General features: G+C 45.2%; 1 protein-coding gene across 7 annotated transcripts in view; it reads left to right on the top strand.

The window, feature by feature from the left end:
- Window positions 1–23,958, top strand: part of plppr2a (phospholipid phosphatase related 2a) — a 68,291-nt gene that overhangs the window by 28,656 nt on the left and 15,677 nt on the right. For 5 of the 7 annotated variants that reach the window (XM_030406845.1, XM_030406843.1, XM_030406847.1 and 2 more), the window contains exon 3: window positions 16,319–16,507. In XM_030406845.1, the coding sequence (XP_030262705.1) occupies window positions 16,319–16,507 (189 nt within the window). Of the gene's footprint in view, window positions 1–15,904; window positions 16,508–23,958 lie in introns of those variants that run through there. The other 2 variants (XM_030406848.1, XM_030406850.1) reach the window with 1 other exon arrangement.

Here is a 23,958-nt window from a genome sequence, read left to right as displayed (position 1 = left end):
CTTATCTTATATCTTTGCTCCTTCAACTTTGAGGCTTTCTTCAACAGACCTGTGATCAAATGAGATTATTCTTGTGAGGGCTGGAAGCTACAGCGCTGCATAATGGTTTAATCCTTGTGGTTGTTCGATTGATTTACAGCACCACACAGGAAGAGGGCAGTGTACCTCCAGCACAAACTCAGCTGAACCTCTAAATAATTGTGGCACTCGTTTAAAAGTGGAGGTATTGAAAAGGCTGCTGGGAAAATGCCCCTCCTAAATATTTATTCTCTGCACTGAAGCAAAACAGAAAGCATTGATCGATGCCGAGATGAGGAGGTTAGGTTTTTCTGCGAGAAGAAGCAGATGGCACCCACAGTTGTTGGGGCTTGACCCATAAAAGTCAGGATATTTTAGCCTGTGGTGCGTCTGTTTTGGCCGTTCTGTTGTAGTACTTTGTCTTTCGTAAATCTTTTTAAAGCCGTGATCATCAGATTCAGGCATCTACATTATAGTCCACACTTTACTTTACACCACATGAACGTGGGATGGGGGGACCAAATTTCTTGCCACTATTAGTGTGACTAGAAATTTCAGAGAACACAGTGCTAGTATAGTAGCCTTATGAATGCTATATTAAATCTGAAATACAGTAAAACTACAGTATCGTACAGTATATTGTAGGATTTTAAATTAAAAGTATTAATGTGACATTTACTCCGAACAGGAAATTCCCACGCACAAAAACACAAACAAAAGCAGGTTTGGTTGTTAACAGTCTAATCCAGTTGACTGGTAATTTCTCAAATCAAGCGTAACAAATACAGTTCCCATTCAAAATGTGCCTGGTCAGAACGGGCCACTTGCCTGCCCTCCGGTACTGCTGCTCGTAGCTTCCTCTGGAACTGCTCATGCAGACAACATTACACTCCATACTATACTTCCTTGGATCCCAAGCAATGTACCCACCAAGAATGGAGTAGGATGAATGGTTCCTGAGATATGTGAGGCACAGATACACAGACACACAGGGGGGCCTTGCTTTATAATTGGTTGGCTGTGTCTGTAATAAGCTCATTTTAGGCACACAGGTGGTCGAGTGGTTGGAGCGCATGCCACATACGCAGCCGTCGCGGTTCGATTCTGGCTGGAGGTCCTTCGCTGCATGCTGCGTGTCACATCCCCCTCTCTCTCCCATATTTCCTATCTGTCTACTGCTTAATAAAGGTGTCTATGCCAGAAAAAAAAAGCTCATTTTAGCTTAACAAATCATAGCTAGAGCCAAAGTAAACCCAAAGCAAAACGGCACGGGTGATTATGACATAATAGAAACACACCTGAATTGCAAGATCATGTAACGCCCATGGGCCTAAAGAATCAACACCCCAAAAAGCTCCAGAAGAGCCATATCAGTTAATCATTTTATGTCACTCATGTGTGCGGGGAGCTGACTGAGCCTAAGACAGAAACAGGAATAAATTGGCAGCCATCTTGGAATGCACTATCCAGTGTTTTTAATACATCCATCAGCTGGACAGACAAGTTGCCTGGTTCAGGAGCCTGCTGTGGTTACTCTGGCTCTGTTCAGCCAGTAGGAGAGCACTCATTTGTGACTGATCAAAAATGAAATGCTAATAATGACTGAAACGGCAGTGTGCTGAGTTAATAATCCTTGAAAAGGATAGTAGTTGTGGTCATGACAGTAAAAAGAAATTGTTGGATGGGCTTAGCTCCCAATCCTGACTGTACATTCTGTAATCAGGGCGTTATGGGTACATTGATGCATGTCTTGTGGGAGTGTCCAGATGTACAAGGGTTCTGGGTTAAAGTTGTAGATAGGGTGTCTGTTCTGATAGGGAGGAGACTCCCTTTGGAGCCGGCACTTCTTCTCTTAAATGATGACTCCGGGTTTAAAATTGCTGAGGTAGAACGTAAACTCTGGTTGGCTGGCATGACTGCAGCAAAAAAAATTATAGTCTTAAGGTGGCTTCCGCCACATCAGTTATCAATAAAACACTGGCTACAAGTTCTCCTCGTGGTGATCTACCTGGAGTGGTCATCAGCTCGCATTAATAATTCTAAGCCACAAACGTTGCAGATGTGGAAAAAAGCTGCAGAAGATGTTCAAACATTATTATCATGACCTTAGAGGTTCATCTGTGTCACGCTGTATGTTTGTAGTCCTGTATTTCATATTGTACTATTTGTCTGTTGATTCGGATTTGGTGAAATGTATAACTGTGTGTCCCGTGGGGATGGGAAGGAGGTGAGGAAGGGGGGAGGGAGGTGGGGGTGATCCATGTGTTCCGGGGGGAGGGATGGTTCTATTTCATTCTTCCTGACCGCCAGAGGGCGGTGCTTCAGCACTGGATATCTCCATCTCGCACATGTGCAGGTCGAGTTATTATACCAACAAAGTCACCTGTGACCGTGTGATGACGTAGGGCGCACGCCCCAGTATAAAACCCCCACGTCATCACGCAATCTGTTCCTTCTATCTTCTCGCGATTGAGGAAAATCTGATAGCAGGTCAATTGGCTCGCCGCTGGTAGTCTCGCAACCTGAAGGTTGGTGCTTCGGATATTTCGTCCACCAGAGACTGCGGCAAGTCGCTCATTTCTTCAAGTCTGTTCTTCGGACGAATAGCGGTGATCTCGCCGTAACGATTCGTACTGAATTACTGCAGACAGGTAAGTAAGCTAAGTTTCCTTAGTTGTTAGCCGTTAGCCGATGCTAAGAGCCGGCGGCTCGCCGGACTCGTATTTGTTTTGAAGAGCGGTGTTTTCGCCGCTTGTTATGTTACACGCTACATTGCTTGACTCTCTGTTTTCGGTGGGTTGTAGCGGCAGTAAGCACGCCATTAGGCGGGACAGTCAGGAATCGTACTTTAAGTTGTCGGGCAGTGCTGAGTGCACCGACTTGCTGAAATATATATATATATATATTTTTTTTCTCTCTCGAGGCACGCTCCGGTCCGGACGCGTTTGAATCTTATTGTTGTCTTGGTGAGCAGCACAGTGTGTCCGCTGTGACTGCTTTAACAACTGTGCAGCATAGTATTGACTGCATTATTCTTTCGTTCGCCCTTTCTGGAAACTGTCCTACTTAATGACATGTTGGGCTCGCCTGTCTGTAACGCTTGTATGGCCCCCCTCCAAACGGAGGACGGCCACGATCAGTGCCCGGCCTGTCTCGGGGTTGAGCACCTGAGGACAGGTATGTCTGACAACCCATGCATGAACTGTAGGTTTATGCCACTGGCGGTCAGAAGGGCTAGACTGGCAGCGGTGGAAGGAGATGCTGCGCTGCTACCTGTTAGCGGGAGCGCAGTCCCGAGGGCACCTAAGGGACGTGGACGCAGACGCAGTACTGCATCACATGGCCCTCCGGGGAAAGTTAAGAAGGTGGACACTTTAGCTCTCAAAGTGGACACTCTTTCATCTGAGTTTGCCCAGATTAAGGAGCTTCTGCTCAATCTGCAGCCTGACGATAGGGGACCAGTTGTCAGTGGTGACTCCGCCACGAGGGGCTCGCCTGTTCGGGACATTGATGTGCTGTCAACTGCAGCTTCCTGCAGTTTGTTTGATGATGAAGGGGAAGGACAGGACGAGGATAAAGACTCAGCCCTTCCAGCCTCTGACGCCTTGTCTCAAGGGTCGGATGGGTCATTGCGTGGATCAGAAGCTGGCCATGCCACACTGAAACCAGCAATTCGGATGGCCTTGGCACGCCTTGGGCTGGATGACGCTCCCGCCACAGCAGCTCCGTCAAGTGCCTTTTTTAGGCAGACACCGCAGCCTGCAGCTTTTTCAGTCCCGCCTTCAAAACCCTATATTGAAGAGCTCCAGCGCTGCTGGGGAGATCCGAAGCTGTTGTCCCATCACACCAGTGATAGCAGGAATTTGGCGGCCATGCAGGAGGCAGGCAGCTATGGGCTGGATCGTATGGCTCCAGTTGATCCTACCATTGCCTCCTTGATAGTCTCACCCGATGAGGCTCTCAGACCTGATGCCCGCTGCCCCCGTCCTCAGTGCCGGATGACCGATGATCTCCTGGTTAGGGCTTATAATATAGCAGCACGCATGGGCCGGATTGGTAACTCCTTTTCCCACCTTATCCTGGGCCTGTCTCAGGTCCTGCAGGAATCTGGTGTGGACTCCTCTGCCCAGACCCTCAGTGATGCATCCCTTCAGACTTTTGCATTCATGTCTAGGGAGCTTGGAAGACTGATGTCAACAGTGACACTGGCACGCCGCCAAGTCTGGCTGGCACAGTCCTCTCTATCAGAAGGGTGTCGCCGTACTCTCCGTTCTCTCCCTGTGGTCCCAGGTCACATGTTTGGGCCAGCTGCTCAGCTGGCGCTAGAGCGCAGTGCTCAAGTGGACCAGGCCAGGCAGCGGTTTGCTGGCCTGCGTCGGGGCTCGGCTCAGGCCCCAAGGCAGATGGGTCTCTTGCCACCTGCTCCCAGCCGCTCCTATCCACCTGCTCGCCCAGGTTTACAGCCGAGGTCCTCTCACTATTCAGGGCATTATGATCAGCGCCGCCGGTCTTTCTCACGGCCATTTTTCCAAGTGCCAAGGGGACCAGCCCCCAGTAGTCGCCCCCCCAAAGGCTCCAGGGGGCGGGGGGGGGCGGACCTGAGGCTCAAAGGGCCGGCGTCGGGCGCTTCACTCAGCAGCATATCAGCTACTGGGAGAGGGAGACCACAGACCCTTGGGTGGTATCCACGCTGTCCAAGGGATACACACTGCAGTTCCGACGCCGGCCACCGACCTTCTGTGGGGTCAAAATGTCTGTGGTCAGAGATCCCACGAAATCCCTCGCCCTCAGCAGGGAGCTGGCGTCCCTTTTAGACAAGGACGCCATCGAGCCTGTCGTAGGGCATACACGGCTCAATGGGTTTTATTCAGTGTATTTTTTAATCCCGAAGAAGGACGGCGGGTTCCGCCCGATCCTGGATCTGCGGGGGCTGAACAGGTTTTTAAAGGTCCTGCCATTCCGTATGTTGCGGATGGCAGACGTTCTCCAGTCAGTGGCACAGGGGGCATGGTTTGTGTCAATAGATCTCAAAGATGCCTATTTTCATGTGCCTATTGCTCCACACCACAGGCAGTTCCTGCGATTCGCATTTCAGGGCCGAGCTTACCAATTCAAAGTGATGCCCTTCGGTCTCTCACTGGCCCCTCGCATATTTACAAGGTGTGTGGCAGCGGCACTTGCCCCCATACAAGCCAGGGGGTTGGCGGTTTTGCCATACCTGGACGATTGGCTAATTGTCTCCCCAACGGCAGAGCAGGCAGTCAGAGACACTGCTGTGCTCCTTGGACATGTGAACCAGCTGGGCCTCACAGTCAACTACTCCAAGAGCAGTCTCACACCCAGTCAAAAGGTAGATTACCTGGGCATGACTCTCGACTCGCGGTTAATGAGAGCCTTCCTTTCTCGGAAAAGGGTGGAGAACATTTTGCAACTCATAGGTTGCTTCCAGAGAGGCAGAGTGTTGAGATACGGCCTCTTTCTCAAACTGCTGGGTATGCTGACTGCAGCATCCATGGTGATCCCACTAGGTCTCCTTTCCTTACGGCCCCTTCAAGTCTGGGTCAACACACTTCACTTAGATCCCAAGTGGCACAGAGGCAGGAGAGTCAGGGTATCCAGCCCCTGCTGTCGAGCCCTGAAGCCATGGAGGAGGAGGGGGTATCTGGTTGGGGGGGTTCCCCTTGGAGTGATCCCGGCCCGCCGAGAAGTGGTGGAGACGGATGCCTCTCTGTTAGGCTGGGGTGCAGTCTGGCAGCACAGGACCATCAACGGCAGATGGAGCACACAACACAGGTGGGAACATATAAATGTGCTCGAGCTCAGAGCAATTTTTTTCGCACTGCAGCATTTTCTCCCAGTTTTGAAAGGGCGGCATGTTCTCATCCGCACAGACAGCACCTCAGCAGTATACCACATAAATCATCAGGGTGGCACCAGGTCCAAGCTGGGTCTGCAGGTGTCAGAGCAGCTCCTTACGTGGGCATTTCCCCACTTCCTAAGCCTCAGGGCCGTACACCTCCCAGGAGTACAGAACAATGTAGCGGATGTTCTCTCCCGCCAAGGGCCGCCACAGGGCGACTGGAGACTCCACCCCGAGGTGGTGGAAATGATTTGGAGCCGCTATGGCAGAGCAGAGGTGGACGTTTTTGCCTCAGAAACATCCACACATTGTCCCCTCTGGTACTCACTGATGGAGGGGACCAGCCCTCTGGGACAGGATGCCTTGGCTCATGCCTGGCCAGCCCACCTTCTATATGCCTTTCCTCCAATTCCGCTCATTCGAGCGACACTGGAAAGAGTGCAACGGAACGACCACAGACTGCTACTGGTGGCCCCCAACTGGCCAGGGCGGCCATGGTTTCCAGTACTGCTGAAACTACTCCAGGGGGAGCCATGGCGCCTCCCAAGGAGACCGGACCTTCTCTCTCAGCTGGAGGGACGCATATGGCATCCGAATCCGGACCGCCTTCAGCTTTGGATCTGGCCATTGGGGGCCAGGAACCACTCCTGGCATCCTGTGACCAGTCAGTAATTGATACGGTGTTAAGTGCTAGGGCTCCCTCCACCAGATTACTCTATGCTAATCGGTGGAAGCTGTTCTCCCAGTGGTGCCAGGCACAGGGTGAACTACCGGAGAACAGCTCAGTGGCCACCATTCTGCGTTTCCTGCAGTCGTTATTGGACGCAGGCAGATGTGCATCAACCCTAAAGGTGTATGCAGCGGCCATTTCAGCAGGGCATGTCAGAGTGAACAACCAGACAGTGGGGTCACACTATTTGGTTAGTCAGTTTTTGAAGGGCGCACAGAGGCGTAGGCCATCAAGGGTCACTGTAGTGCCGTCATGGGACTTGACATTGGTGTTGAGGTCAGTGTGTCGGCCCCCGTTCGAACCCATAGGAGAAGCAGAACTTAGGTGGCTGTCTGCAAAGACTGCATTTCTGCTGGCAATCACATCAGCAAAGCGAGTGGGTGAACTCCACGCCCTGTCAGTGAGCCAGATGTGTATGCGTTGGTATCCGGACGGGTCAGGGGTCACTCTCCTACCCAACCCCTCCTTCCTGCCAAAGAGGGGGCCTTCCTCACATGTAAACCAGGCAATTGAGTTAGCAGCATTCAGTTCACCCAGCTCATCGCAGCAAGCAACAGAGCGGTCAGAGCGGCTTTGCCCTGTTCGGACTCTCAAGGCGTATGTGGCTGCTACAGCCCCTTTTCGTAAATCTGACAAACTGTTTGTCTGTTATGGGGGTTGTGGGAAAGGTCAACCTCTGTCAAAACAGAGGCTTTCTAAGTGGATTGTTGAGGTGATTTTACATGCTTATAGATCGCAGGGCCTACCCGCACCTAGTAACGTTCGGTGCCACTCTACTCGTAGTGTGTCTACATCATGGGCAGCCTTGAAGGGGGTCTCCTTGCAGGACATCTGTGCTGCGGCAACCTGGGAATCCTCATGTACCTTTGCTCGCTATTATCGGGTCAATGTGGCTGCTCAACAGGCTGTGGCGACGGCTGTCCTAGCAACAGCTTCCACGCCTTAAGGCGGTAAGCACTCCTCGTGACCTTGTTGGCATGAGTCATCCAGTGCTGAAGCACCGCCCTCTGGCGGTCAGGAAGAATGAAATAGAACGAGAGTTACGAATGTAACTACGGTTCTATGAATTCTGGATGACCGCCAGAGCTGTCTGTCACTCGGAATCTGGGCGAGAAGATTCTGTAGGAACAGATTGCGTGATGACGTGGGGGTTTTATACTGGGGCGTGCGCCCTACGTCATCACACGGTCACAGGTGACTTTGTTGGTATAATAACTCGACCTGCACATGTGCGAGATGGAGATATCCAGTGCTGAAGCACCGCCCTCTGGCGGTCATCCAGAATTCATAGAACCGTAGTTACATTCGTAACTCTCGGTAGTGGTGTTGTGGGTTTTCCATGTTTGTGTTCACCCTCTGTGTTATCAATGTTAAAATCAATAAATAGTTGATTACAAAAAAAAAAAGAAATTGTTGGCTGACCCTCACAGCGAAAAGGGTAATTTGGGCTTCAGACTGCTTCACTGGTGGGATTTCAAATCAACATTTTGGTAGGATTTACAGAACAAAAGCTTTTGAAATTATAAACCCAGCAAGTTATCTAGTTATCTCACCCAGACCTCTCAACTATTAAGCATGTCTAAAGCTTGCTTATATTGTCATTGACTCATTTAATTTTCAAAATTACTGGCCACAGTGATCACGGTGCATTCACAGCACGATATTTTCTGTGTCTGTAATATACAGATCGGATCTAAATACGCAGCTTTAAAACAGAATCAGAAGGGGCTAAGATGGTTATTATCATCTAGACCTCTCTGCTGTACAAGTATACATCTATACTCAATGCCCTTCATATTAATAAAGTATTAATACGGTTCATCAAGTATGGCTGACCTTGTCAAGCTGTGTCTATTGCTGAAGTTAAAGTCTACAGATTTGTGCAAGGGTGGCATGTTTTTTATCCAGGTTAAGGGAGGGAGGGAGCGCCTTTTATATTTTATTTTAAGAGTTTCACCGAGCTCGCTGTGGTAGGTCCTTCACACGCCGTCGGCTGTTGCTGTTCCCTGGACTCGCTCCCGCAGCGATCCCAAAATGCTTTCCATCTCTCCGTTCCGTTTTTCAAGTCGTCTGGATGTCACTGCTGTTGTACAACCCTTGCTGCCTCTTGGCATCACAGAAGTAGAGGAGGTGTTAGAGGGATGAGGGAGAAATGATGAATGACAGAAGCCAGCGGAGACCCAGGGGGGAATTTTTCGGAGGGGAAATTATAATGGAGAGGGAGTAGAGGCCGATGTTTGAGCAGTGTTTTTTAAAAGCAAAAAAGGAGAATGAAGCAGTTGAAAGAGAAACACGCATTAACATTTCTGTAGTCTTTGACTGAGATATCAGGTGAAACGAGATAGTTATCTAAGGAAAGGGCAGAATCTCATCCAGTAGTGCCCCTGGGAATGTTGTGGTGCTCTGAGGGTGAATACCTGCTGAATGCTGAGCCCCTTCAGAGAAACATAATGTGCAACCTGAGGTACATGTTTTTTGACTTGGGTTGTCTGTTGCTGCTTTGGGTAACATTGACTAGGGTTGCTGAAATGTCAGCTCATAGAGATGTTAATGTAAGCTTTAACGCAGCAAACCCATGTTAGCTGAATATGATATCCTTGACTTTGGAGGTAATGCGTGGTTGCTGTGGTAGTTTTGCTAGTTAACTGGACACACTAATGACTGCATGTGGTGTTTGATCCAATAAACACACCGTGTAATCCGTTCCTTACCATTTGCACACTCTTTGAATGCAGAGTGTTGCTCTCACTACAGCCCCACGCACACTGATTCAACATGTGGACAATTCCAAAAACCTGATGTTTGGACAGTCACTGTTCCTGTTGCTAAAACTGTGAATTTTTCATCGTCTGAGGTGGCAGCTCAATATTTTGAAAATGAAAAAGTACAGCTGTGAGTGATTGAAACCTGATCTTTAGTGATTCAGATCTAGACCCACCTCCAGTACCCAGTAACCAAGTAAACTCTAACTTGTCATAGAAGTGTAACTGTAAAAAACCCAAGCATAAGGAGCCAGATTACTCTTTGAGCATTTTTCCTTTTCTTTGACAGATGTGTCCAGTCCCTCTCCCATTCAAGCAGATTTCCCTGCATCCCTGTTGGTGCAGTCCCAACAGTTTATCAGATATGGAGCAGGTTGAATACGATGAGTCACAAAGGATCTGTTGTGATGGGTTGTTGGTCTATCTATTTGCATCATGAGGCTCATGAAAATGCAAAGTGGTGATCAAATGTGAACCAAGATTCTGTTACTGCATTACATATTTCTCACCACAAGAAACATTTTACTGTACTGTTTTGATGTAATTTAACAGCTATTTTTAAGTTCATTGACTATGCTAATCTTTTCCTGAATGAAAACAGACCAAGCACCACCAAATGTGCATGTGTCTCTCAGTTCTGATCACATGCTTCATTGATCCGACTGGTTGCAGGTCTACTCAATTGTGTCCACGTCCAGAATGTCACTTGGGAATCAAAATATTACTGACAGGCTCCAGATCAAAACGCCTTGCTGTCAATTCTAAGAATGTGCACTTGATTACTGACCGTTGAGTTTTCATTTATAATAGATCAGTCATGAAGACCAGATAATCCCCTCTACTTATCTCTGATGAGCACTTCTCATACTGCCTCACAGAAATCAATGAAAAACTAATTTCCTGTCAGACTTGTTGCAAGTTTTCACAGCACGTGGAAGGAAACTGAGGCTCGTTCAGAATATCCTGATACCTGGAATAATTTAAGACGGTTTCATGTCGGTACCTAATGAGGCGATGTGTGGTAATGGCTTGAAAATCTGCCAGGCATTAAGTATATTTTCAAAGCAGTGATATGAAGGCTTGCTCTGAGGGAGAGGGTGACATCTTAAGAAGGATAGAAGAAGAAACCCGTCAGTCTTCACACACTCCTCGCACTTGTAACACACAGCCTCATGTCTTCCTGTGACAGGCCCCAACTTGAACCGTCTTAATGTGACCTTTCATCTTGACAAGCGCTTTCTTCGCTATTGATCTGCCTTCCGATCTCCACGCTAAAATAGGTCAGACTAGGACGGCTTCCTTACTGTGAAGCCTTTCCCCATTTTCTATTAATGGCATCTCTTTCTTTTGGCGAGAGGTCAAGAAAGGAAAAAGAGAAAGGGAAGAATACAGGAGTCTCTAGGTGATAGTGGGTTAGGGGAGTGTGAAGGAGCACTAAAGGGGGGGCAGGGGGAGTATATGGAAGCTGTCAGGGTGTGAAAGTGCTGCTGTCATCCACATCACAGGATCAGCAAAACAACTCTCCAACAGATGGCTACAAGATTCAAACTTTCCCCGGATATTCATAGAAGTTCTGAAAATTCATGGGAAATCCCTGGGATAAAGTGGAAAATAAGGGGGTTACTCTCTTCGCTGTATTTACAACGTCATCTGCCGATAGAGAAAAACACTTTTATCATATATTTTAACAGAAATTTTGTCGAACTTGAATTCAATGCAGCTAGTTCACTGTAGTTATATAATCATGTTTTGATTGAAAGCCCCTAGCCCTTTGGCTCAGACAATGCAGTAGTGTGGGCTGCATCTGCGACGGGAGAACGCACCGCGCATGGAGAGTGTTGTAATTTCACTGAATTCCTGTCTAATGGGATGCAGAAAAGATCACTGTCAAATGGCTGGAGTGTGCTGCTAAATGCACTGTGTGGTGACAATTCAATTAAATGGGCATACTTACAACCAAAACATGCCATGAGACCTAGTATTGCTTTTACACGCGTGTTTCCATAAGCAGAGCTCCTGCTTAGCTGCTCATAGCTGGCCAGCTGCAGAGGAGGGAGTCAGGTGCAGAGCCAGAGGGAGGAATAAACACACCGAGTCACATCGGATTCTTGTTCTGATCAGGAAAACTCAGCGATGCGGTTAACGCACAGTAAAGTAATCTGGGTGTTTGGGGCGATAAACACTTCCACGAGCAACGCCAGTAGACACAAATGCTCCTGTGTTCAAGCTCATTTGAGTAACGAGAAGTGAAGTTTTGCTTTGCTGGTAAATGCACCGTTAAACAAACTTCACTCTCTGACTCTCTCCCAGTAGTTATAGCAACAGGTGGCCAAATGAAACACACCATTATCTTGAGTAAACTTGTGGATTTCCCTGGATTTGAATAGGTCTAGTCAGCTTGAGCCATTTTAATGCAGAAATGTTACCAGTTATATCGTAGAAGGTACATTTTTTATGTTGCAATTGTGCTAAATGTACAGTATTATTCAGTACTTTACCAACTGTAGTTACAGAAACAGTAATGTTAGGTAGGGAGAAAGCAGCTCACACCAGTTTTAGAGTTGCATAAATGAAAACAGTCTTATGGTACACTACATTTCATGCTGCTTTGTTTCCCAGCACAGTTTGGTGTTAAATGGGGTGATGAGAAAAAGCCAGAATCAAAGAACATGACTCACCAAAAAAGCATTTATTTGCTGGACATATGGATATGCCAGTTTAAGTTCAATACCGTGAACTCTGCCCTGCGAGTTTGCAGAAGCTCCGGGCAAAATCGCGTCTCCACCACTCTCTGACTTTTGCCCTTCTCAGAAGAAATAAGGAAGGCGTGTTTACAGCCCAACTCTAAGTGCGCTGCTGATATTAAGGCAGCGTCCCCTCAGTTTAGCAGTCTCGAGCGTGACTCAGATCCAGTCACAATACGCTTGGTAAATGCAGGGGAGGAGCACTATGGTATCAAACAGGAAAACATTGAAGGCTTTGTGAGTCACACATATCAAACACCCCCTCTCGTCCAAAGCAAACCCACCAAAGAGTTCCCAACAGGTGAGTGTGTGTGAATCTGCACATACAGAAAAAAATGATAAAAAATGCACACACAGATAAAGTAACAGGCAATAACTGCTGGTATGTTTTCTGTTCAACTTTGGTCTGAAGGTGTGAGGTTGACACTACCCTTAGTGGTATTTACAGTGACATTTTTGATGCGCAAACACTAAAAATGCAGAATATTATAAAACTGATTCCTCTGTCATTTCTTCACCATGACAACCAAAGATAGAGAAACACATCTTCCTCAAGGGAGGCGCAGATGAAGGCTGATTTGATACAAATAAAGAACTCCCATTGTTTATACGTCCACACCAAACCTGCTGTCCCTGTGTGTGTGTGTGTGTGTGTGGGTCTGTGTTTGTGGAAGACAGGCGTGCTTCTTTCTGTAAGTGTCGGTGGGTGTTTGGTACCTCTTGCGCATATGTATAGTACATGTTACATATGTTTTAGCGTGTGCTGTGCACAGGTGTTCCTGTCACAGCTGTGGGTGTAGCCATTGTCTCTGTTTGCAGTGATGTGACTGAGCTGAACATCCCAGAGGGCTTCAGACCGCCACTCTCACCTCTCCTCTCACTTGTCCTCAAGTGCAACACCTTTTCATTCCATCCGGTTCAACACAACATTTGCTTGCAGACACTGAATAGCCGTGTTTCAAATGTTATCCAAAATAACACTGGAAGAACTAGGGCTGAACTTTTCTCCTCCGTGCAGGAAAAGTTATATCAGATTTCAACACTGAAGCTGCACTAATCAATTTGTTCAATTAAAGGGGCGATGTGTATACAGAATTTTACTTTACAACGTTCAAAAAATGAACATCCTCAACAGAATGTGAATAAACAATAGTGTTGACGCTTTGAATCGTTTTGTTATTTAAAGTGTTGCAGAGAAGACTGATAGCCCCTGCAGTTTCAGCTGTGATGTAACCGGGCTGCGACTATGCTACTTAGTCTGAGTAAACAAAATAAATGCACAAGATGTTGAGAAGGTAGATTTATTCAAACCTATGTCCTTACTATATGGAAAATACAAATCTACACATTCTAATTTCAAGTGTCTTTCTTTCAACGAACTAAGATGAGTTTAACCGCCATGTTAACGGTTGAAATAAACTTGCCCAGCTTCAAACAGCCGACGGACAAGGTTAAGCAACTAGCTAGTGAACAGAGTGAAGCATTTAGCAGATACTATATATCTAGCTACAGTAGATCTATTCTCAGGAGCTGGTGGAAACGAAACCATAACTAAAAGGAGAGTGAATATTGGACTTAGATTCATCAGCTGGACAGAAACATGACTCATATTCATGTGAATGCTACTCTGTATCTGCTTGATGTGCACATAGGCAGTTGATAACATAATAGCCATTAACAATTTAATATGTTGTAATATGCCAATTATTTGTAAGTACTGTAAGTCTTTTATGGCTTGTTTCTGTCTTTCAGTGTATCTGTCTGTCAGTGTGCCTTCACCCATGTTCCTCTGTTTATTAGTTTGTCAGCAGGATTATACAAAAACTACTGAACAGATTGCCATGTAACTGGATGGATGATTGGTCTCGACTGACCCCATTAACTTTGGTGTGGATCTGGAGAAAGGGACTTATCCAGGAATCTTTACTCACTTTCTTTACCATTGCGAGAGGGCATTTTTAAACATTTTCATTAATTTCTCGAGGAATGATTTATGGATCTCGATGAAAGGCATTTAGTTGGCAAGTTGCTAAGAAAAGTCCAGCTCCAGGGGTTTCAAATATGCGTTATTTGATGTTTGATCAGGTTTGATTGTTTTTAAAAAGGACCGTTGGGCCTTGTTGGAGGAATGTGCTCTACTGAATGCAACTTATCACGATTAACTTATTATTTTCACTAAAAAACAAGCTGCAACGCTGACACAGTTTTTCAATTGTTTGTCGTCTCTTGACCAGAGGTGTGGACTCGAGTCACACGTCTTGGACTTCAGATGCTATGATTCCCAGCAAGTCGGCACTGAATTCCCCAGATCCACTTTGTTAGAACCAATCCAACAGCATCCAAATAAGTGGCAGGAGAGAACCACAAGACTAGATTATATTACTAAACTCCAGTAGGAAAATTTGTTTACAAAAATTATGTGGTGTTCAACAATCGGTATATGCAAACCGTGCCCGTTGAAAATTACTGATGGAGACAAATTTGAAATTACTTCAACATTTGGAGCTGCACAAAGAACAGAAGGCAGCATTGTTGTTAAAATGGTACTACATTTGGGCGCATACATTGAAGAGTCCATTATGACTCCAAAGCTCAGCAGATACAGAGCAACACCAGCATACATTTTGAGTTGTGTTTCTGTCCACTTGTTCATTGTAGGGCAAGTTTATTTGCACAGCACAACTGAGAAACAAGGCAACTCAAAGGCATACAAATGACATTAAAATACATTAGAAACAAGTAGGAAGACATCAAACAAAACATTAAAACAGGTTAAGAAATAGGAACGTAAACTGTGACAGAATAGGTTTTAAAGAAAAGAGACAAAAGCATAGAAGTCACAGTGAAGTTCAGAGCCTTAAAATTGCTTCAGTGAAAGGCAGTGGCAAAACAGAAAGGTATAACTGAACGCTGCTTCGTCATGTTTAGTTTTAAGTCCAAGGACTGAAAGCAGACCTGTGCCCGACGACCTCAGAGGTCTGGATGGTTCGTAACGTAGCAGTAGATCAGAAATGTATTTTGGCCTGAAAACCATTCGGTGCCTTATAAACTGAACAGCATAGCAGGATTTTGAAATCTATTCTTTGACAGACAGGAAGCCAGTGTAAAGATCTGTGAACTGGAGTGGTGTGATCTACTTTTGTGGTTCTTGTTGTTCATTGAGCAGCAGCGTTCTGAATCAGCTGCAGCTGTCAAATGGATTTTTCTAAGAGTCCTGTAAAGACACTGTTGCAGTTGTTGAGTCTTCTGAAGATAAATGCATTGAGAAGTTTTTGCTGAAATTCAGGTCCACGATTGCACCGAGGTTAGGCCTAACATTTCTCCATCAACATGTGAGAAAAATGTCTGGCTCTTTAGCGGGTAAATGCTTCACTACGCTCACATCGTTGTAGCTAATTCTGTCTACGTGACATTTGGCGCTTAGCAGGTAGCGTGGAGTGGACCACACTATGCGCTCTATATTTAGCACCATCTTCTTAAGTGTTATCTTCTCTCTTTTGTGCACAAACTGAAATGGGCAACCGGCGTGATATTTTTTACTTTGTCCAGTAACATGTTAGTTGTATCCGAATTGCTGTTTCTAGTTCCAGACATGCATGTTGAAATTTAGACATTAAACTTTAGCAGAGACATCAGCTGATGGTGATAAACACAGGTCTGCAAAAAACAAACTTTACTGTCACGAGCATTCATGTACTCATGCGTGCAAAGTATCTACATATACACCCACAGCTCAACTTCATGGGTGCTGGCAACATTAACGGCTGCTCCCCCTTTCTCTCCCTCCCACCCTTCCTCTCTCTATCTCTCTCACTCCATTGCTCTCTCGTTCCCTCGCTCGCTCCCAGTGCAATTCTGTTTCGGCTGCTTATGCCGCTTCGGAACACTCTTTTATTCTGTTTTTTGTTCCCGTTTTCATCTCCAGGAGAGAGGAGCCTCCCCCTGCAGATTTCCTTTTCTCGTTCTCGTCTTGACAGCGCTCTCCTTCTGTCTCTCTCTCCGCTCCTGAAACCTCTCTCACTCTGTCTCTCTCTCAATCCGTATTTCCTATGCATCTCCCCGTGGCTGAGGGGAACAGGGACTTGACTCTCCCCTCTTCCTCTCCTCCTCCTCCTTTTCCACCTCCGCCTCCTCTGCCCCTCAGTCCTCTTCTTCACCTCTCGTCCTCTCGCTTCCTAACGGAGGGATAATGTTCTATTTCCAGCTGGTGATCATGGCTGGGACGGTGCTGCTGGCTTACTACTTCGAGTACACGGACACCTTCCCCGTGCACATCCAGGGCTTCTTCTGCTACGACAAGACCTTCTCCAAGCCCTACCCCGGCCCGGACGACACCAGCAAGATCCCCCCTGTGCTCATCTACTCGCTCGTCACTGCCATCCCAACCATCACGGTAAGACCTGGGTTGTATCTATACGTCAAAGTGGATGGAAAGAGGGAGGTGTTATTGAGTTGCATAAGTGTGTCTGTGCATCTTTATGTTGAAAGGGGAGCGTGGAGTAAAAGTAAAGCGCTTTAATAGAAAGTAAAGTTGTCAAAGTTGAGCTGGTGAGCTTGAATTTCTTTCTGAGAGTATGTGAGAGCGATGTGCGCTTTCTACTTTGTATAATTTGTGAGTTTCTGCCGTCTTGCGATGAATCATCTCTGGTGTGTGCGTGCTGCACACTGGTAGCGAGCAGATTGGCAAGCTGCGTGGAGGTAACCCCCTCCATCAGTGACAGGCAGGTGTGTGTGTGTGTGTGGAGAGGATAAAAAAGAGGCAAGAATCAACACAGAGATGTAATAGGGAGGGGCAGACAGGTCATTAGAGGAAGAAAGAGAGAGAAGCGGTGAAGGAGAGGCAGACAGAAGCAGTCAAAGAGATAAACACGAAAGCAGCAGAAAGAAACTGTTCAAAAGTTGGAGTTGAGGCAAGGCGATAATGGCAGGCAGCAGATGCCGTCAGAATAGAAAAACTGAAGACGATAGGTGAGAAAAAAAAAAAGACAATGAGCACAAAGGAAGGCAGTCTGAAGGGGAGCATGTACTGTTTTTTGTGTGTGTGTGCGTGTGTGTGTGTGCGCGCGTGTGTGTGTGTGCGGGTAGCAGTTGAACCCCAAGTGAGACCGAAGGCAGCGAGCGTGAAATGCATAACACCTGGCACTCACTCGGAGCACCGACGCAAACCTTAACAGCTTACATCCCCGACAGACCGCAAAAACAGAGAGAACACCACAGACAGAACCAGCCTACAGCCACAATACAAAGCAGACAAACAACCTGAGCGGATTACACGCACGGACAAAACCCACAGCCTGCACGTCCTGAAAAGACAAGAATATCTTACAATTGCAGCACACAACAGACACAGATCCTGTTAGTGCACGGCGGTCGATGGCGAGGAGGGGAGCTGCTGGTTTTTCACGATGTGCGACCACATGTGCAAGCGTGTGTGGGAAAAAAATAAGTTATGGTAATGCTTGGATATGTTTACACCCATAGCAGATCAGGAACATAGGAATATAAATTACTAATCCAAGTTATAGGTTCATATCAATCATAGAGTTAATAGATTTGAGTCTGTACAGGTGAAGCATTGATGTATGAGAATTTTTAGAGAGGGGAGCGAAGGTTCATACAGTTTCTTGTAGGGGAGGGTTTGAATGGTGTTCTATAACAAGATAAAGTTTGCATTCCCTATGTGCTACTCACAAAAACTATACAGATGAATTTACAGATAATTGATATTTTCTTATATTGGAGGGCGCAGGGTGAATTAAGGAGCCTAAGCTGCTCCGTCGCCTGGTGGTACTGCTGCGGATACTTCTGTATCTTTTGCCAGGTGGCGGCAGCGTGATCAGGGTGTAGCTGGGGTGTGTGTTGCCTTTTAGTATCCTTTGGGTTCTGTGCAGCCATCTTACTTCACCAATATCATAGATGCTCGGTAGATGGGTACCAATAATGCTCTCGGCGGTTTTAATCTCCCGCTGTAGAGCTCTCCTGTCTGTTTGTGATATTTCCAGTCGGGGTGCTTTCTATTGCTGCTCTGTAAAAGATGTTACGTCATCCTTCATAGGAGAGAAGGTATTGCAGTTTTTCCAAGGTCAAAGAAATAGTTAATAATGCAGATGATCTTCACTTTTTGAATACAATGAAATATAATATTCAGCCCCGTTCGCCACCCTAACTATTCGTAGGCCAGTTTAGTTTCTTACAGTTAGAATTCCTGCACCATAAGTTAATTATTGTTTTTACGTTGTTGAAATATGCAGCAGATGCACTCTTTAGAGGCAAGCTCAACTCACAAAGCAGACTTTTGAAACTGCCCTAGCTGAGGGTGAATTACTTAGCAGGTTGATCTGCGTCAAAGCACATTACTTACACCAGCTAGTCTGCCCTAGCCTGCGCTGACAGAGGCTTTGGTGTGTGTAACAAGCAGCAAGGTAAATCACAGCAGTAACTCCCTGTGATAGTGCCAGTCTGGTGGAAAATCTGCTCTGCTATTTGCCTCTGATTCCTGAGGACATCTCTTTTTGTCCAGTGCAGCAGTGACGCAGAGCTTTGTGCGGTTGCATGGCACAGAAGCCAGCCATTGACAATAAGTGACAGCAAGTAAGAGATCTGAATCCATCACAGCATTTTATTGGTTATGGTTAGGGTATGTAATGTATGTACCATAACATTTTGAACAATTCAACTGTCTATTGATTTTCAGCACTTTATAGCACAGAATACAAGAAAGCCAGAGATATACAGGACTAAAAGTAACCGTAAACATAGATTAGAGGTTGAACTTGATTATGAGAACTGACAGTATAAAGAGGGTGACCCTACCTGACTGAGCTACTGTAGATAATAAGCCACCAGTGTATTTGGGTCAGAGCCAGAGTCCTCCAAGCCCAAAAGAGGGCACTGTAGCTCTCTGTCAGCTCCCAGTAGGGTCTCAACACCTAATTAAAATCATCAATCACCTTCTGAAGTCTAGTACGAGGAGCCGATCCGCTACTTGGGGACTGAAACAGACCTGACATCTTTCCACCTCAGTCTGCTGGTTACATTTGTAGTATGTGTGCATACACCTTCCTGTAACACCACCTTACACTTCACTGATTGTGTATCATTTTCACAGTTAGTGCAGTTGGTGGACATTTACACTAAACATATTGCTCTGGCTTATATTTTATCGAGTGCTGTGGTCAGGATTGTTGGTCCAAACTGTCAAGAAGCAAAACATCTTCATGCCGCCTTTTCTACAATTGCACTGGAAAGTTTTGTCTCTAAAAGCCAAAAGGTTTATTGGGTACACCTTGAAACTAATGTAGTCTCCTGTAATACATTCTACCTTAATGAAGGTTATGATGTTCAGTTTCTGTGAAAATGATAGCACGGGTTGATTCATCATTTTAGATCATTTTGGCAGCTTTAGTTTGTGGTGCAGTTGAATCATGTTGCCTCATACTGAAATATTTTATGTCCACGTGTATATATATATATATATATATATACATATATATACAGTGTTTTTTTCTATATTTGTTTCTATATTTGTCCACCAAATTTATATAAATGAGGGTAGGGTTCAGTCCACGGCTGGCGTAAAAGAGTACCCCAACACACCCAAACTCTTGTCTTCAGTGAGGTACAGATTAAGTTTTTCTAAAACCACTACCTTTATACCCTCTCCCTACCCACTTCCACTCTGTTGGCACGTCCACGTGGAGAGTCCACCTCATCTCTTGGTTTGGTACTGTCCCAAACCAATTAGCCTGCAGTGGAGGTGGGTTATGAAAATCTTCAGCAGCAGGTTCACACTGATGCATTCATACTGAGCTTGTTGTGTTTGTCATGTACTGTAGGACGCTCCACTGAGATCAAACATACCCTCCTCTAGACTAGGAAATGGTAGGCGTTTTTAATTTGATTGTACAGTGTTGTGTATTTACTGGGACCAAAATAAAGCAGTTTATAGACATCAGAAGATCACAGAGATTAAGATTAGAACTAAATACAAGTAATGCTGTTTCTGAAAGATTCGGATAAGACAACATGATTACAAAAAAGGTACAATCCCAAAGCGTGCCCCTGCCCTACACCTTAACAATGGGTGCTTCATTCGGTGATTGTGAGATGGAGTGGGTAGCGTCCAGTTTGAGAAAGGCCCTTGTACTCCAGGAGCTGGTGGTATCACCGTTGGGTGTGGCGACAAAGTTAAAAATAACTTCCACTCTCACTGGGAGTTCAATGAAAAGGACATGATCCCTCATCGGCTTCTAACTGTTTGCTAATTCACACTTCACCTTAGGTTATGTTACTATGTCATGCTTTATATCTATAGTGATAACAAGTTTAGATTTGAATTTGACTTTTTTTCGATTTTGGAAGCAATGAGTCCTTGATTACAGAGGAAGACAAACGCAGCATCCAATTTGTAGCCGGATTAAAATAGTACTTTTATGATCATTATTTTGTTTAGAAAAGAAAAAACATTGAACCTACCTTTTTCAACTGCTGTTATCTGCAATAGAACTAAGAATTCTCCAGAGAAACACATACTTAGTGCTTTGTTCATTTTAAGGCCATCTTGAAGGTCTGCCTAATTGTAAGCCAGTTAAATCCAGGATGCATTAACTTAACAACAGTAGAATAGATTCAATCCGGCAGAGCGTAAACACATGTGTATTCATGCTCCTCTGTATATCCTCCTCTTGATCCGTTTTGTTTTTTGTCTTTCTCTCTCTCTCTCTTAGCTCTGTTGCTTGCTCTTTCTCAACATCCTTTCCCCATTCCACACCACTAGATCTTATTCACACTGACCTTATGACTTCATGTTCTATTCATCACCATTCCTCCTTTCTCTGTGCCATTTCAGCCTCATCTGTGTTTATTCTAGCCTTTTTTCTCTAATTAGAAATCTGCAGTATTCACACCACTTCAGTCATCCAGCATTTTTTTTCTCATTTTTAACCCCGACCACTGTCTCTTGGTTTTTCCAAGAGTGCCTCCTGTCTTATCAACACCTCCTCTACCTTTTCAAGCGTTTTGTGCCTTTCCCGTTCTGACCTCTCTACACACCTGTTGTTTGTCTCACCTCCCAATTAACACATCTTGTCTGTGAACTGGCGGAGCTTCTCACCTCGTCTGCTCTGGCGAGAGCGATAATCAAACAGACTCCAACCACGAAGGAAGACATCAAATGGTATTCCTCTGTCCCACTCCCGGCTCTAAGAGGGGAAGACGCTTTGTGTTTGACTGGAGTCACACTGAGATAAAAGGCACGCACAGTGAGAAATGAATATTATTTGAATAAACAGGAAAAAAAAATGTCAGCTTTCAGTTTTGCTCTGACTTATCCATTTGAATTTCAAGCCAACTCAAAATAGTTAAGACACTACTATGAGAAATACGAGGTAAGCGGCAATAACCCGCAAGCAGCATGTAGCAATATCTCAAGTGGTATCTCTACTGATGCATAATAGATATAAACTCCAATTATGAGCCACTTATAGGAGCTAATTATTTCTTACTTATTTATTGCAATAATGACTTGAGTATTAGTAGACGGTAAATGATATACTGTCACTAATGATAAAGCAAATAGTAACAACTTGTAAACCCCATATAACCATATAACTCCAACTTGACCTCTAGAGCTGCCGGTAGGTGGAATTTGGTACCTTTGGACAGAGCCAGACTTGCTGTATTTTTTTTTCTGTCAAAGCTAAGCTAAGCTAGCCAGCGGCTGACTGGAATAATGTTAACTGTACAGAGTCTCATCTAGATCATCTAACTCTAAGATTAGTACATTACCCGTGCAGCAGATTTTGAGGAGAGCCCTCTAGAACCCTAGAAAAAAAAATCCGCTTTTACATCCCAGGAACTATATGCTTCACTTATTAATTTGTAAATGACTTTGCTTCGCCGATATGTATTAAATGTGCTACTGTATATAAATCTAATTATCTTGCCCCACTGATGCTCCCCTGGTCACATGATGGCGTTTCTCTGCTTGCAACCCCGGCATGCGTGCTACTGCATTTTTATCAATTTTTATCATATCGTACAAATTTGACGAGCGTTCTTGAGCTGGGAGCGATAGAGAGTCAAATAAGAAGACTGTCATAACTAATTACATGTCAGATTCTTAATTGTTTATTCAATTAATAAAGTTGGTTTCAGACAGTTTTGAGACAGAAGTACACCTTATTAAATATTTATGAACATTTCATCCCATCAGTGACCAAGCTAACTAGCTTGGCAAAATACAGTTAAGCCTTGGGCACACTACACTCAAAATCTGTTGGATCCTTGTACCGTTCACACTACACAACTTTCTTGGATGTAGTCATTGTGGTTTGCACAGTTCATGACTAATCATTACATCACAAGATCACACGTGCCAAACATGACAGAGGAATGATGTGGGTCCAAGCGTTCCAAGTTGTTTGTCACTGATTTGCAGTGAAAAAGCAAGCAAGAAAAAGAAAAGAATATTGGTGAGAGAATGGATTAGGATGCAAGGGCAGCAGGTTGAGGGCGACATCTTACAAAGACTGAAAAGCTTGTGTGTATGCCCATGTGTTCTGATTGAAACCATATTGCTAACCGTGAGACTTCAGACTACTAATGCAGATGACGGCAGAGGAGAGGAGGAGAGAGGGAGAAAGCAGTGTCTAGTCTCACCTTCTGTAGCTTGTTGCTTGGCTCCCTGTCCCGTCCCTGGCCTGATATTTAGGCTCAGTCCGATTTCAATTATTACCCCTACACCTCATTTTCCAGTGCCTGCTTTCCCCTCCAAAACAGAATTACAAGGGGTAACGGTTAAAATCTCCCCATATGAAATGCGACAAAATATTCAAGACCCTCATAGGTCATCACTTGTTGTTGGTTGAGTTTATGTAAAAAGACCTGACAGGACATTTCCAGTAAGAAGTCTTCAGCTGTGATGAAGACTTGTTACTGGAAAGGTATCATTACAAACAATTTCCCCCCCGGGGATTAATAAAGTATTCTGAATCTGAATTCTGAACGCCATCTACCATTTATTTAATGGAGATAGGAAAGCGTGATCGCCCGTAATTCATCCATAACTTCACTCTATCAATCAAGTAATCAAATAAGACGGAACACCGTTTCAATACATGACCATGGTCGTGGTGCTTTATAGGCTAACATTAGCAACCCCAACTGCCACTCTGCCTGTCTGCACTGATATTTGAGGAGCGGGACACATTGCAGAAACTTTGCTACTTGACTTGAGTTAAATTTCGGGCATCAACTTTCATCAAGGTAGTGATGGATTTATGTTAGTTATAAAGAAAAGGACCACAATACATTCTTGCCACTTGGCAGCCATCTTGGCAATGCCCCAGGGCAGTTATTTTGGGGTAACAAGACCAGGCCCCTATCTAATGAATGAATGGGGAGAGAGACATAACTTCACTTTGAATGGTCACTGGGACATATGAAGTGCATGTACTGAATCACCCAAAATTCTGCATTGGATTGACTCAATTCAATAATGGACATTGGTTGGCTGTTGATAAAGTGTCATTACTTTGCACTTCAGAATTTAGCATGTTAAGCTGGAAAATGGATATAAGTGTTTTTTTTTTTATATATTTGTCCTGTCTTTGACCTCCAAGGATATTTCTGACACCCTTTAAATGTGTATCTGGATGTAACAGAGGTGTCCTGTCAGCATCCTCACATAACGTCAGTGGACTGACATTAGACTGTGCTGTGCCTCACCCAGAGGAACCATGACCTCACACTTGCCTCTAACAAAAACTCTCACATTTATGCACAATTGCTCACACATGGACCAATGGCTTTCTGTCTGTCCGTCTGCCAGCCTCTCACTCAGTC

Source organism: Sparus aurata, chromosome 23 (genome assembly GCF_900880675.1).
Source record: "Sparus aurata chromosome 23, fSpaAur1.1, whole genome shotgun sequence".
Lineage (NCBI taxonomy): Eukaryota > Metazoa > Chordata > Actinopteri > Spariformes > Sparidae > Sparus > Sparus aurata.
The sequence above is the reverse complement of the archived record's forward strand: the minus strand, read 5'-3'. Positions and strand labels throughout refer to the sequence as shown.